Raw genomic sequence first — 14,630 nt, forward strand, 5'->3', positions numbered from 1 at the left:
GCTACATGGCTATGGTCATGACATCCCTCCCAAGCTCTTATGACTCTGTCATCAGAGCAATGTCTGCACTCAGCAAAAGTTTCCACTTCCACTACCCTAACAACTGCAACTCTCATGGATGCAGTACAAGATGAGTATGACCACTGTGCCACAAAGCAGAAGAAGTCTAGCAATGCAGACAATGCAGCATACTCAGCTGAGGAATGCAGAAGAAGTTCACTGGAACTTGCTACAAATGTGGAAAATGTGGGCACTGAGCTTGTGAATGCAGGTCAAGTGGGGATGACTCACAAAGTGGAGGGAAGTCTCCAAACAAAGGGAAGCAAAAAGAGCACACAGCAGTGGCCAAGAATGACAGTAGCAATGACCCAGATAGGGTATGGCTTGCACATATCAACAACAGCTATGAAGCTGAGGTCAATGAAGCTCAACCATCCCCAGAGACATTTGCTACTAGTGTGTACACAAGACCACCAAGCTACACTACTCTATATGACTCTGGAGCCTCTCATCACATGTCATCATACAAGGAAAACTTTGTCAACTATAAGCCCATTACTCCTAAACCCATTACTGCAGTGGACAAATGAACCTTTGAAGCCATTGGAAAAGGAGATGTGTACATATCCCTACCAAATGGCAACTTGCCCACTTGTATCCTCTTGAAGGATGTTCTGCATACACCTAAGATTGGCATGACCCTGGTATCCATTAGCTGCCTGGATGCAAGTGGATATGCCATACTCTTCTGTGACTTGTGCTGCAAGATCTTTAACAGGCAAAAGAAACTCCTTGGGGAAGTACCAGTCAGCAGCAGCCTCTATACAACCAAAGCCATGCAGAAGATTTATGTGGGCTTGGCAAACTTGAGAGTAACCCTTACCATGAAAGATATCCATGTGTGGCTCAGCCATATATCACCAGACACTATTAAACAAATGCTAAAGGACAGCATTGTAACTGGAATAAGCCTAGACCCTTCCCATGCAACAGTTGAATCTTGTGATGCATGTGAGTATGCCAAGGCAACCCAAAAACCCATAGGAAAAATCTGAGACCCCCCACACCAAGACAAGGTTGGTGATGAAATCCATACAGACTTATGGGGACCATCCCCTGTCTGAACGAATGCAAGGAGTCAGTATTTTGTGTCATACACCAATGACCATACTTGCTTTACAAGCCTGTACCTCCTGAAGTCAAAGGATGAAACCTTTGAGTCCTACCAGTCCTACCAGAAGTATGAAGCCTGGCTACTGATGCAGTTCAACACAAAGGTTAAAAGGCTTTTCTTGGACCACACACTTGTTGAACATGTATGCACCATGCTAAATGCAAGCAGCCTCCCAAAATCACTATGGGGAGAAGCCATAATGCATGCAAACTGGTTAAAGAACCAAACCTCCACCCATGCACTTGACAAAATGACACCCTACAAAATGCTGTATAAAAAGAAACCAGATCTATCTAATCTACTGATCTGGGGCTGCCATGTCAAAGTCCACACAGCAGATGATTCAAAACTAGACATGTGTGCAAAAGATGGTCACTGGGTGGGCTTCAATAAGGGCACAAATACACACAGAATATATTTCAAGGACTCACAACATGTGGGTGTCAAACAAAATGTTTGATTCAGCTTGCAGGAGGTCACCATTCCTATCAGCATGTGGCTTGAGGGGGAGAAATGCATCACAGATGACAAGGAAGCATCATCCACCTTGCACATAGCTGGTAAAAGCAATCAGCATGCCATATGAACCACAGAAAGTGCACCTACAACACCAAGTACTCCCATTGACCACCTTGGACCAAGGTTTGAACCTGCAGCACCCACCCATTGCTCTGGTCACACATGTGTTGAGTCAGCATATGTATGGTGCCTGCATGAGGGCAAGGGTACATACAACAGATGAATCCCACTACCTACACTACCACTACCTCAAGGAATACAACCAAGCTCACAACAAGAGGAGAATAGAGAGACAGCAAACCTGGGCATGATGGGGGTGATGGATGAAGATGATGATGAAGTTTTTGCCTTGGTTGCTGGGACTGTGGAGCTAGAAGGGACAGATCCCATCATGATCAAAGATGCTCATGCAAGACCTGATTGGTCAAAGTGAGAGGAAGCAATTAATAAAGAACTTACCTTATTGGATGAAGCACAAACATGGAGCATTGTTGAGAGACTGTGAGGTGTCAACATGGTTGGCTGTAAATGGGTATTTCACATCAAATGCAACATGCAGGGAGAAATTGAAAAATACAAAGTGTGACTTGTGGAAAAAGGCTACTCACAGGTCCACAGCATTGACTACTATGATACCTACACACCTGTCACATGCATGGCATCTATCTGCACCATCCTTGCTATTGCAGTGCAGAATGACTGGGATGTTGATGTTTTTGACTTCCAGGGTGCTTTCCTAAATGGGAAGTTGGATGATGATGAAGTAATCTACATGCAACTGCCACCTGGACTCTCAGTTAACAGCAAATATAAAAATCCTGTTGCCCTGATTGCATGTAGTGCTTTATGGATCAAAGCAAGGAGCATTGAAGTGGTATGAGTGGCTGTGCACTGCACTCACTATGCTCAGTATGCATTGTGCTGAAGCTGACTGGGGTGTTTTCTTCATGCACACAGGCCAGGACATCCTACTCCTTGCATTGCACATTGACAACTGCACCATTACTGGCAATAACCCTAGCTTAATCAAAAGGTTCAAATCTGAAGTGGCTGCAAACTTCAAATTAACAGATTTAGGCCCCATCTTGTCCCTACTCAGAATAAAAGTTGTGTGTAATCACTTGGCATTCATGCTCTCACTCTTGCAGGCATCCTACATTGATTCTATGCTGTTAAAATATAATTTTGAAGATCTACAGCCTGTCGCAATGCCTATGGACCCCTCAGTCCAGTTCTCAACTGCCCAGTGCCTGAAAATGCATGCACATTGGGAGGGCATAAAAAGGATATTTTGATACCTTTAGGCATGAAAGGGCTTGCATTGACATTCAGAGGTGATAGGTATGGCCTTGAGGGCTATATGGATGCAGATGGCACCTCACAGGAGCACTGGCATGCCATTTCTGGCCATGCCTTCCTGCTCAATGGTGGAGCAATCTCCTGGGCCTTGAAGAAACAAGAACTCATTACTTTATCTACTACAGAAGCTAAGTATGTTGCTGCTACTTATGCTGCAAAAGAAGCCATCTGGCTTCATCACCTTATCCAAGAACTTTTCTGCCAACTCTCACTCCCAACCATAATCCATTGCAACAACCAGTCTGCAATGACACTTGCTCACCATGGCAATTATCATGCCTGTACAAAACACATAGACTATGGTTGCAGATACCCTTACCAAGGCTCTTACAAACATCAAAGCCAAGCACTTTGCCTATGAGCTTGGACTCCATGATGTTTGAGGAGGAGTGTTGTATATTCTGCCTTTCACATTATGCTTTCACCCACTTGGTATTTGTACTTGAGTAGCATACTCACACCTCAGTTGGCTACTTAACCCAACAGAGTATATATTCTACACCCAGTGTGTCTGGCCTGTCATTGCATAAGTACCTTAAAATTCTCCCAAAGATTGAACCCACCATGGATGAGGTTTCAATATATGCATTTGACCTTTGGCATCCAACAGTGAAAATTCCATCTTCCAAGTCAGCTGACCTGGTTTAAGTGCCACTGGATCCAATGTGTTGAGCCTGCCATTGCATGAGTAACTTGACATTCTCCCAAGGATTGAACCCACTGTGGATGAGATTTCAATATATGCATTGTGGGACATGACTTCTGGGAAGTGTGTGACTAGAGGAAAGCTGAAGGGAGAATTCCCTAGGATCGACCTGAGGGGTGCCACATGGAAGGAGAAGTTGAGGATTACCCTAGAAGGGGTGGGGGAATATGTGCAAGGGTTACAAAATTTAATTCCAGAGGGATGTGGATGCATGAGGAACAGCAAGATGGGTATACAAAATTCCAAGAGGCTGATTGGTGGTGAGAAGAGTGTATTTGAGGTGAGAGGGATATGGGGTATGGAGTGCAGGACTGGGAGATGCAAGAGACACAAAGACCACTGGAGACACTGTAGATGCTGTAGACTCAATATATGCACTTAGACTCTGAGAACTCTTGAACTCACATGAACACACACAGATAGTGACTCTAAAGGTGGGTGGTATATTTCTGACATCATGGCAGAATTATATAGTACAAGGGAAGTAGGTACAAGTCAGAGTAAGGTGGGGCAGAAAAACTAAAAGACCAGAAAATAAAGGAGAGGATGACAGACATCAAAGAAATACAGGTGCACATGAAATGGGCCAGCAAGTAGTAGATGAGACTAAAACAGGACAACAGTAAGGGGTATCTTCTGACAGAATGAGGTTACATGTACAAGTGAAAGGTGGAGTCAGCAGGAGGGGGAAGCACAAGAGGGCAGAGCATACTAGCATGAAGTCCAGCTTGTGGAATTTGGGGTGCAACAGAGGTAACTGGAGTTTTTTGTAAAGGTGACTAACATGGGTGAGTGGTGATGTGGCTGGGGGTGGCTTGGCTGACTGAATTCTGGATGACTCTGGGCAAATGTGGAATTTCCAGATCAGCTCATTGATGGCTGGGTGACATGCCAAAGGTTGAGAGAAACTCTGAAGGCAACAGGGGTTGGGAGGCAACATGAGGTTATGAGCAGGAAGAACTCTGAAAGCATCCAAAGGCCTAGAGCAACAGGGGTTTGTCACAGAGGCCAGCAGAATTTAGTGACAGACTCCTGTTCCAGCCTCAGGGAGTATATGGCTCCCTACACCTCCCAGGGACTTTCAAATGCTGACTGTCCTTGGTCAGACAAAACTGAGATGTGACAGAGATGAGTGCAGAATATCAGCAGGTGTTATGTAACAATGATGGCACATGGTCAGAATTCTGCCTCATGCAGAGGGAAATTCCACATTGTATGAGATGGCCCTGCAGAATTTAAACATGCTCAGAAGGTGGCCCACTACTTGTCAAACTTTCACTCCCCAGCCACACCTGTATCCACTACCCAAGCCCATACCCAATCTTTGACATGCAAGCCTACTTGATCCATGACACATGACCAGTATGCAGCATGAGGGACCAGGCAATCACCTTGCTGTCAGCAGCTCTAAGACATGTTAGGGTGCTAATCAACACAGTGCCATGGCCCAAAGAGAGCTTAGAGGCAATATACAAGTGGGTGGAGGACTGGGATCAGACTTGGGTGAGTGCACTAGAGACCTGTGCAATGTGACATGCTGACCAATCCCCAGGCTGGCATCTACTTGTGGTGGAAGTACATTGATGAGAACAAGATCTCCATCCTGAAGGTGCATGATGCCAACCTATGTGACATGACTGAAGAAGCCACAATACAGCAGAATGATGTGATCCCAGTGGCTATAGCAATAGCGGATCTTCAGCAGCCAGAAGGGCAGCATAGATTCAACATCAATGACCTTTTTGAGGACCACCAGAAGTGGGTAGAGGAGAGAATGCAGTTGGAGGCTGAGAGGTTGGCCAAGGCACTGTCCATGTGCACCCAGGGCCAAGCAGCAAGAGGTGAGGGTCAAGATTGCATGCCAGAAGACACCAAAGGATACCCATCAAGAGGAGCTGCATGTTTGACAGGGGGGGGCTCTGGTAGCATGAGCAAGGGAAAAGGGAAACAGAAGGTGCATTCTATGTCTTTGACAACCCTGAGTGTGAATGCTGACTTCAATGAAAACTCCACAGGCCACCAGTGAGGAGGACAAGCTGGCTGATGACATTGACAATGATGAGGGTGAAGGTGAAGGTGAAGGCAAGCCAGGTCCTTCCACAAAGGGACCTTGCACAGCTGGAGACAATGAGCCCTGTGAGACATGTGCCCAGGTGAACCTTGTGTGCATTGGGGAGCCAGAGTCATCCTGCAAATGGTGCAGGAAGGCAAAGCACAAGTGCTCATGCTCTCATGGAGTAGGGAGAAAGGTGAGTACTGTACAGGTGAAAGTCTGCAAGGGAATGAGTTGACACCGCCTTCAGCAAAAGAACTCTGGTACCATTGGGGAGGCAGGGCTGTCCCACAAACAAGTCAAATCAATTACAACCTTGAAGGTGGCCCCAGCAGAACCTGTGACTGGACCCACTAAGAAACTCACTCTGAAAATTCCACCTTGAAAATGACAACCTGATCTGACCCCCACATGTTTGCCTACCCCAGAACCAAGTTCCTCCCCTCACAATCCTTCACCAACCCCTCATCTCTTTTTCCATGGGGCTACTCCAACACCCAGACCTTTGTTCTCACCTGCCCCTGTCAATGAACCCCCCCCCCCAACACTCCCTTTTGACAAACCACAAATCAAGTTTGAAGCCATTTTCTGCGACTGCAACCAGCTTGCTAAATGAACTGGGAGGTGTTGAAGAGCCAGTCCAGAGCACCACTCCTTTGGTCGCCAAAATTCAGAGGTTGGAATCCCATGTGAGCAGTTGACAGTGAGCTTCATCAAATGTCTGTGAGTGCTCAAGGTGAGAGCTGAGGACAAGGAATTTGAGCTGGAGCAGGTCTACTGGCTGCTGGAGATGTTGGTGAGGTGGGTAATACATCAGATCAAGACTGCACAGGCTAGATGGGAGGAGCTGCTGAAGGTTGAAGGACCTGTAAATAGTGTACTAGTGTCTGCAGATTTTTTTGTACTCATATGTTCTGAAATTGTAAGAGTCTTTCATGTGTCAGTATTAGTACTACAGTAAGGGAAGGAAAAGTAAGACTTCTGAAGGTAGAAGTACTGTGGAATTTTTTTTTTTTGACTCTTGTGAGTGGTGCAGATTTTATATATGAGATGAAATGGGTATTGAAAAAAGAAAGAATGGAGAAAGGAAAGAAAGGAGGTAAAAAGAAAGACAGATTACTCATCTGACTCATCCAAATGGATGCCAGTGAGCATAGGGTCTGGGAATGAATCATCTTCAAGGCAATCCAGGTCTTGCATGGCAGTGCCAGTCAGCTGGGTGACTTCAATATGAGCATTATTCTGCAGGAAATAGGGGTATAGGCAAAAGGCAGTGAAGTGGAATTTCGAGACAGTGCCATCTAATTCTGCAAGTATGTACAAGCTGCCTTTAGTGTGTCTGATGATGATCATAGGTCCTAGGTGATGTGGTTTGGTTTTCCAGTTGAGTTCTAGCTTGAATGTGCACAATTTTGTATGAGGACAAGTGACCCTGGTTCAAAGTTAAAGTCTTTGATAGAATGTGTGAAACAATCAATGAATTCCTTGGCTGACACAAAGTGGGATTTTAGGACCAGATCATGAATGCAAGTGAAGTCCTCTGGGCATTTCTGGAGTTGGTGAGCACAGTGAGTGATGAGATCTGTGGTCAAGTAAAATTCTGCTTCGAAAGGGGCTAAAAACATTGCTTTGACTAGATCAAAAGGAGTTGGGGTTCAACACCATGAGCCATATGGAATGGAGAAAACCTGGTTGCCTTGTGGACCATAACCCTCTCTGCCCAAAATACTGCAGGAGCTAACTTCTGTCCATCTTGATGCTTCCCCACTACAACTTTTTACCATTCCTCTCTTACATCAAAATGCCCTTGTTCAACAACTCCATTAGCCTGTGAGTTATAAGGGGAGATGCATATGTGATGAATTCCAAAGGTCTTGGAGAGCCAGTTGAGAGCAAGGACATATGGTCCCCTGTTATCTGTGACAATCTCCATAACAGCACCCCAATGGCACAAAATCTGTTCAAAGATGAAGTTTTCAATGGAGCTTGCCTGTCTCTGCATGAAGCATAGCCCATTTGGGGTAACTGGTGAGTGAACAGCAGGCTTGGGTGACATAGTGAAAGCCATTTGACTTTGGCATTAAGAACATGTCCATATATACCTTGTAGAATAGGGGTTTGGGAATGGCGATGACTGGCAGAATATGTATGCAATCCAATTGGTGGGTCTGGCACTCGTGGCATGATTATAACATACCAACAGACATCCTGCTCTAGCATGGGCCACCAAAAGTGAGTCAGCAAACACATGCAGGTCAAGAAGATACCCTTGTGCCCCAGGTCATCATTGGCCTGGTGGAGAATCCCAAGGTGTTTGTGTGGGGGTACCACTAGCTGATGCTGTCCCTGGGGATCCTTCTTCCACAGTTCCCCTCCTTTCATGAAAAACCAAGTTGCAAGATGCACTAGGCTTTCCAATTCAGCCTCTTCCAACCCTTCTGGCATTTTCTTTGTCTCCAAAAACTCCTTCACCACTCTCATCCTCTCTTCACTCTGCTTCACTTTCTCTGACCTCAGAATTTCAGTCTTGAAGTTTTCTGGCATCAATTCTTCAGCAGTAAAGATTCCTAGACTCTGTGACAGGGCAAGAGATGAGTCTGACATGACACTCAGAATTCCCAAGGGGTAAGGTTGAGACTCAAAATGTGCTTCCCTGTGATTCAAGAGCTCAACAGCAAAGGCCCCACACTCATCTACCCAATCCTCATAGTCCTTGACTCCCTCCTCATCTTCTTCTGCTCTCAGCCTCCTTGAAAGTCTGTCCAGCACTGTGTGCTTGTGTGCTGGAACATGTACAAGCTTGAAGTCAAATAGAAGAATTCTGGCAATCCAACAATTTATGGTCACATTAGGCTGTAGGTTGGGATTGTTAATCATCTCTTTGATGTACCATGCACCCACCTTGACAACTAAATTCCACATGCTGAAAATATGAAGCCAGATGTTGTGCAGGGCATGGAATAGTCCAAACAACTTGAGCTTAGCTTGGCTGTAGCAGCATTTGCAATCATTGAGGGTTATTGAGCTGAACCTAGCAGGGTAGCATTTTCCATCTTCCCTCTCCTGCATGAGGAGGTACCCAACAGCAATGTCAGAAGTGTTGACTGCTAGGATGACTTTCCTTTCTGAACTATAGTCAATAGTTTGCAATGCAGGGGATGAGACAATTGCCCAGCAGAGATACTCCATTGCTTCCCTATGTTCATTGTGGAATTCAAAGGGGATATCCTTCTTGGTTGGCTTGATGAGAGGATGGGCATGTTTAATGAAGTCTTTGATGAAGATCCTGCAGTACAAGCAGAGACCTAAAAATCCACGTACTTCAGTAACATTTGTGCAGTAAGGCCAATCTTTAATCTTTTGGACTTTGGTTTCATCCAGAATTCTACCCTCAAATGACACCTTATGCCCAACCACTATGATGGATGGTGTAGCAATGATGCATTTCTTTGCCAACATGGTGGCTCCTGCATGATGCAGATGGTGTAAGACTCAGTTGACATTCTGCAGGTGCTCCCAGATGAAGCATCTAATCCTGGAATTCTGTGGAATCATTTTATAGGTCCCATCTGGATTTTGGTAGCAGGATTTGGGGCCTTTGATAGGAAAGTTGTTGATAAATGGAATGGTGACTTCTGGAATTTCATCCTTCGAAATCCAACAGACATCTCTGTGGAGAATCTGGACAGCATTCATGTAGCCCATAGGGAGTTTGGTGAGTCAAAGGGTAATGATAGGAGTTTGGAAGGTAGTGAGGTCACAGTAATTGTCATGTATGGTGTGATGATCATATCCAACCATAAGATCTAAAATTCTGTAGACTGAATGGCAAGCGAAGGCTCCAGTGATCAAATCAATGAAGGGGGGAACAGCTGAGTCCTGGATAGAAATGGCATTTAGAGGTTGTAAGTCATGGACAAGGTACAGAGATTTTCTGTCCTTCTTGACTATGCAGAACCATTTTGAGCAATAGGACAAAGTAGACAGTTCATAAACCCCTGCAGAAATCTTTTCTTTGATGATGTTAATGACTTCATGGAAAATAGCAGGAGGAATGAGAATATTTTGCTTGACCCAGGGCTTGTGGGCTAGCATAGGTATCTTCAGGGGTGGGAACATGTTCTCTCAAAAGGTCCCTCTTTCTGAAGCATCCCAAGCAAAGGCATCCTCTTGCTCCCTGACCAACCATTGTACTAGGTCTAATTCTGTAGGCCAAAGGAACCTTGCTGGGTCCAGATCGAGCTCATCAGCTCTTTCCCAAGTAAACCTGGAACCTGGCATGAATGGAGGGGGAATGACTAGGTAAGACAGGCAGGTCTGCAAGTGGGTCTTCAGCCTCCTGATGCTCTACCTGGAATTCTGCTGGTATTGACATCAGTACTGGCCTCACCTTCCTTGCTACAGGTTTGTACTTTAAGACATGATAAACATGGTCAAACTGATAAGTAGAGCATAAGGCAGAGATTGTCAGTGGAGAAATGGTAGTAGCAGTTGAAAATAAAAAAGGATCAGTTAGAGAAATGGAACTAGGTATCAAAGGGATTGACAGGGAGCATACTGTTGCCTTGTGAATCAGTAGATAAATGGTGCAGCAGAATTTATGGCAGTGTCTGTGGGCAAGAGAGCAGTAGACTTCAAAGGGTATAAGGGTGGATCAGAAACATAAAGAGAACCCACAGAGAAAGTGCAGTCCTGGTCTCCTTGTTGCTCATACAAGCCCTTGACTGATATTAAAAACCCTGTTTGGGTAGATTCATGTGGCGAATGCATTTGTTTTCACATGAAGAAGTCTTCTTTGTCTTCAGAATTTACAAATTGTGGAAGGGGTTGTGGTCTGTTGCAAGGTCATGTTGGAATTAAAACTTGTTTCCCAGAGTTAGGGTCATGGATTTCTAGAGACTGTTCTCCATCAGGGAAATCATGAAGTACACTGGAGAGTAGGCAGAAGAAGGGTCAACCAAGCAGTAAGTTGAAAGGCACATGATCAATGACTTGGATTTGTAGATGGGCCTCAACATTTCCTATGTGCAAGGTGGCATTCTCTATGACCCCAAGGGTGCTTTCTTTGGATTGGTTAGTGGCCTCCAGAGCCATGGTCATGTCGGTATGGAGAGGGGCCTCTAAGGCTTCCCACAACTCCCATTGCAAGGCCACCACCTGGCATCTGCTGTCCAGAATGCATTTGATGTGGAGTTTGTCCATCAAGATTCTGTTGGAGTTTATCACCTTTACCTTAGTTGTGGTTCACCGAGCACAGCATTATGTAATCCAAAAGCGGACACTTAGCAGTTTATTTTTTCCTTACTGCACCTCAGCTTCAACCAACTTGAAGTCTGAGTATATTCCTCTCCATAGACTTGACAATCCTGCAGCGTGTCATCCTCCAAAAGGTTATGAGCCCCACCTGTGAGTTCTAATCCTAGGAAAATTGAACATGTCAAGTCTGGTACAAAGTGTCTACTATGTCTGGTCTGTCAGCATCCACTTCTGGTCCCTCAAAGGTCCCAGTCTCTGCCTCAACAGTAACCTCTACTACACCTTCAGGTAAAGCTACTCAAGCCTCCAGTCAACTCTATGACATACTGTCCCTCGAAGACAATGGTTCGAACTTCCAGACATGGAAGTACCGAATTATGATGATCCTAGATGTCCATGGACTTTGGGAGCTCGTAGAAGGAAAGTTGAAGGCACCTGATGCAGCAGCTGATGCAGCAGCTGATCCAGTTGCATGCGCAGACTGGCACTACAAGGATAAAGAAGCAAGGGCTCAAATCACACTTACTCTAAAGGACGACCCACTTAGTGGTGTTCTGCATGCCATGACAGCAGCAGAAGTCTGGAAAAAGCTATGCAAGCGCTATGAAGGCAAAGGGAAACAAATGATAGCCTACCTTATAGGCGAACTATTTCATGGTACCCTAGCAGATGATGTCTCGATGGAGATGCAGCTTAATGCCATGTGGCAGAAGGCAACAATCCTAAAGTCTCTGGGACAGCCCCTTGAAGACTCTCTTGTTGCCATAGCCATGGTCATCTCCCTTCCAACCTCATACTCAACCCTTCGCACTATACTCATGTCGTCTGATGAGAAACTAGCTCCAGACTCTGTCATTTTCCAAGTCTTGATAGAAGAAAAGTCTCGCTGCACCTCTTCAGCACAAACTGCCCTTGTAACAAAGACGCCTAACAACAAGGGAAAGAGGAATGACAAGAAAAAGAAAAAGGCTTGTGGCTATTGCAAGAAGATGAACCATGTCAAAGATGACTGCTACAAGAAGAAGGCTGATGAGGCAGCCAAGTCCCTGTCACAGGCTGAAAAGGATAAGCCTAAGGAGGACAAACTTGTTGCTAAAGTCGCATGCATCTCACCTGTTGAAGACAGCACCCTACGGCTCTTCATGGCCACTGACAATGGCAAGAATCTACACATGCACTGGGTCATTGACTCCGGTGCCTCTGTGAATATGTGCTGTCAGCAGAAATGGTTCACTTCGCTAAAGATGCTCTCACCCCTGCAGCCTGTAGTCGTTGGAAATGGGAGCACAATTCCTGCTACTGCCATTGGACGGATCAAACTTTGTATGGATCTTCCAAATGGGAAGACCAGTAGAATCCTACTACAGAAGGTCTATTTTGTTCCAGATCTCAGCACAAACCTCCTCTCAGTGGCATACCTTGCCACTAGAAATGTCCAGGTCACCTTCACAGGTGGAACATGCTCAATCACTGATGGTACAGACACTGTAGGTGTGGGCCATCGTCAGGGCTCACTCTACATCCTTGCAGCAAGGACTCACTCTGCGAGTCATGGAGCACTTGTTGTACAAGGACCATCTCCACTACTTGACCCTATCCTTACTTTCCCAGCTCTCACAGCTGCAGCACCAAAGTCTGTAGCCACACTTGACTTGTGGCATCAACAACTTGGGCATGCAAGTACAAAATCTGTGCTTAAACTGGTTAAAGCAGGAATGGTTGAAGGCATGGAGCTTACTGGCACTGAGCACTTGAACTCTGTATGCCAACCTTGCCTTGAAGGGAAGCAACACCATAAGGTGATACCCGTCAGGTCAAACATTGAAAGCCCAACAGTACTCTACTGCACATACTCTGATGTATGTGGCCCCATGGAGACTACAGCCCGAACTGGACACCACTACTTTGTAACCTTCATTGATGCTCGCTTGCACCACCTTGTGGTTAAACTAATAAAATCCAAGGATGAAGTCTTCCCCTCAGTGAAAGACTACCTCGCTCAAGCTGAGGTCGAGACTGGCAAAAAAGCAAATTATTTTTGGAGTGATGGAGGTGGGGAGTATGGCTCAGATGAGTTCAAGGCCTACCTCAAGTCGAAAGGGGTCCACTATGAGAAGACGAATGCCTATACCCCACAGGAGAATGGTGTTGCTGAGCGGATGAACTGCACACTTGTTCAAAGTGCGTGGGCAATGCTAAAAGATGCTGGACTGCCAAATAAATATTGGGGAGATGCTATCCAGTATGCAGCCTACCTAATCAACCGATCACCAACCTGTGCTATCTCCAAGGATGTCACACCATATGAAGCCTTTACAGGGATTAAGCCATCGCTGGCCCATATCTGAACCTTTGGCTGCACCATACACGTACATATACCTGAGGAAAAAAGAAAGAAGCTAGATGCAAAGTCCTTAGAATGCATTCATCTGGGCTTTGCAGAGAACAAGAAAGCATACCTATGCTTACACTAGCCCACTGGTCATGTCTTCGAATCCTGGGATGTAGTATTTGATGAGGGAAGCACAGCAGTGGGCCTAGATCACGTCTGGATAGAAGAAGATCCTGCAGGCATGGTTAGTAAACCAGTGGACATAAGAGGGAATGCCCAAAAGGACAATACATCGCACCTGGATACCATCAGGGCTTTGGGCATGGAAGGCTGTGCTCACATGGAGTCTGATGATGGGGATCTCGAGTCTAGTGAGGGAGAGAGTGAAGATGTTGTCCATGAGGTTGAAATCAAGTCAAATGATGCACCTGATCACTCAGGATCAAAGGTAGATCATTCCCCACAGCACTCAGAGGGTAACATGCAAGGCAGTGGCCAGAGTCCTAAAAAAGCGCTTGAAATGGCCTCAAAACCATCAGTAAAGCGAGCTAGGATGATGCTGAAACCTACCATGCATAAAGCGACACCCCTGCAGCCCTATCCAACTCCAATTCTGCCTCGAGAGACCCACAGGTCCACCAGAACATGAAAAGTGCCACCTAGAGATGATGATTATCGCTTTTTCATCAATTCCTATGACAGGACAACCTTACCTAGTCAACAGCTTGCAGTGCCAGAGGGTTCAGGTGCAGAGAGTGAGGGTGGAAGCCCCGTTGATGAAGTTGCTCGAGAGCAAGAGTGTGCGTGTGGCAACAGTGAGGCTGAGGTGGCTGAGATGAATGAGGAAGTGGCTTACAAAGCATCCACAACACATGACAATGAACCTCACTTGTTCAACGATGCAATGCGATGCACTGATGCAGATCAGTGGTATGCTGTGATGATTGACAAATTACAGACCTTTAAGTCCATCAGACTGTATGAGGAAGTTGCCCTGCCCCCTGGCTGTAAACTGATTGACTCGAAATGGGTCTACAAGATCAAGCGAGGGCCGACTGGTGAAATTGAGAGGTACAAGGCTCATTTGGTAGCCAAAGGCTTTACACAGGTACACGGGATCGACTACATGGAGACATTTGCACCTGTCACCAAGTTCACAACCATCCACATACTCCTGGTGCTTGCCGCTAAGTATAATCTCAAAATTCATCAGATGGATGTTAAATCCGCA

General features: G+C 45.7%; 2 protein-coding genes across 2 annotated transcripts; both read left to right on the plus strand.

Moving 5' to 3' along the window:
- Positions 1-3,616: 3,616 nt before the first annotated feature.
- Positions 3,617-4,246, plus strand: F5J12DRAFT_781194 (uncharacterized protein; the record flags this gene model as incomplete). The annotated part of the gene is made up of 4 exons (XM_051742541.1): positions 3,617-3,681; positions 3,762-4,038; positions 4,178-4,192; positions 4,223-4,246. The coding sequence occupies 4 exons, from the start codon at positions 3,617-3,619 to the stop codon at positions 4,244-4,246; spliced, it is 381 nt and encodes a 126-aa protein (XP_051602198.1).
- An 883-nt stretch (positions 4,247-5,129) lies between these two features.
- F5J12DRAFT_890501 (uncharacterized protein) lies at positions 5,130-6,196 on the plus strand (the record flags this gene model as incomplete). Its single annotated transcript, XM_051747416.1, has 4 exons — positions 5,130-5,261; positions 5,311-5,712; positions 5,774-6,007; positions 6,062-6,196. The coding sequence occupies 4 exons, from the start codon at positions 5,130-5,132 to the stop codon at positions 6,194-6,196; spliced, it is 903 nt and encodes a 300-aa protein (XP_051602199.1).
- Positions 6,197-14,630: the final 8,434 nt, after the last annotated feature.

This window comes from Pisolithus orientalis (assembly GCF_024613125.1).
Source record: "Pisolithus orientalis strain OTSU chromosome Unknown F5J12scaffold_7, whole genome shotgun sequence".
In the NCBI taxonomy this organism is placed as follows: Eukaryota; Fungi; Basidiomycota; class Agaricomycetes; order Boletales; family Pisolithaceae; genus Pisolithus; species Pisolithus orientalis.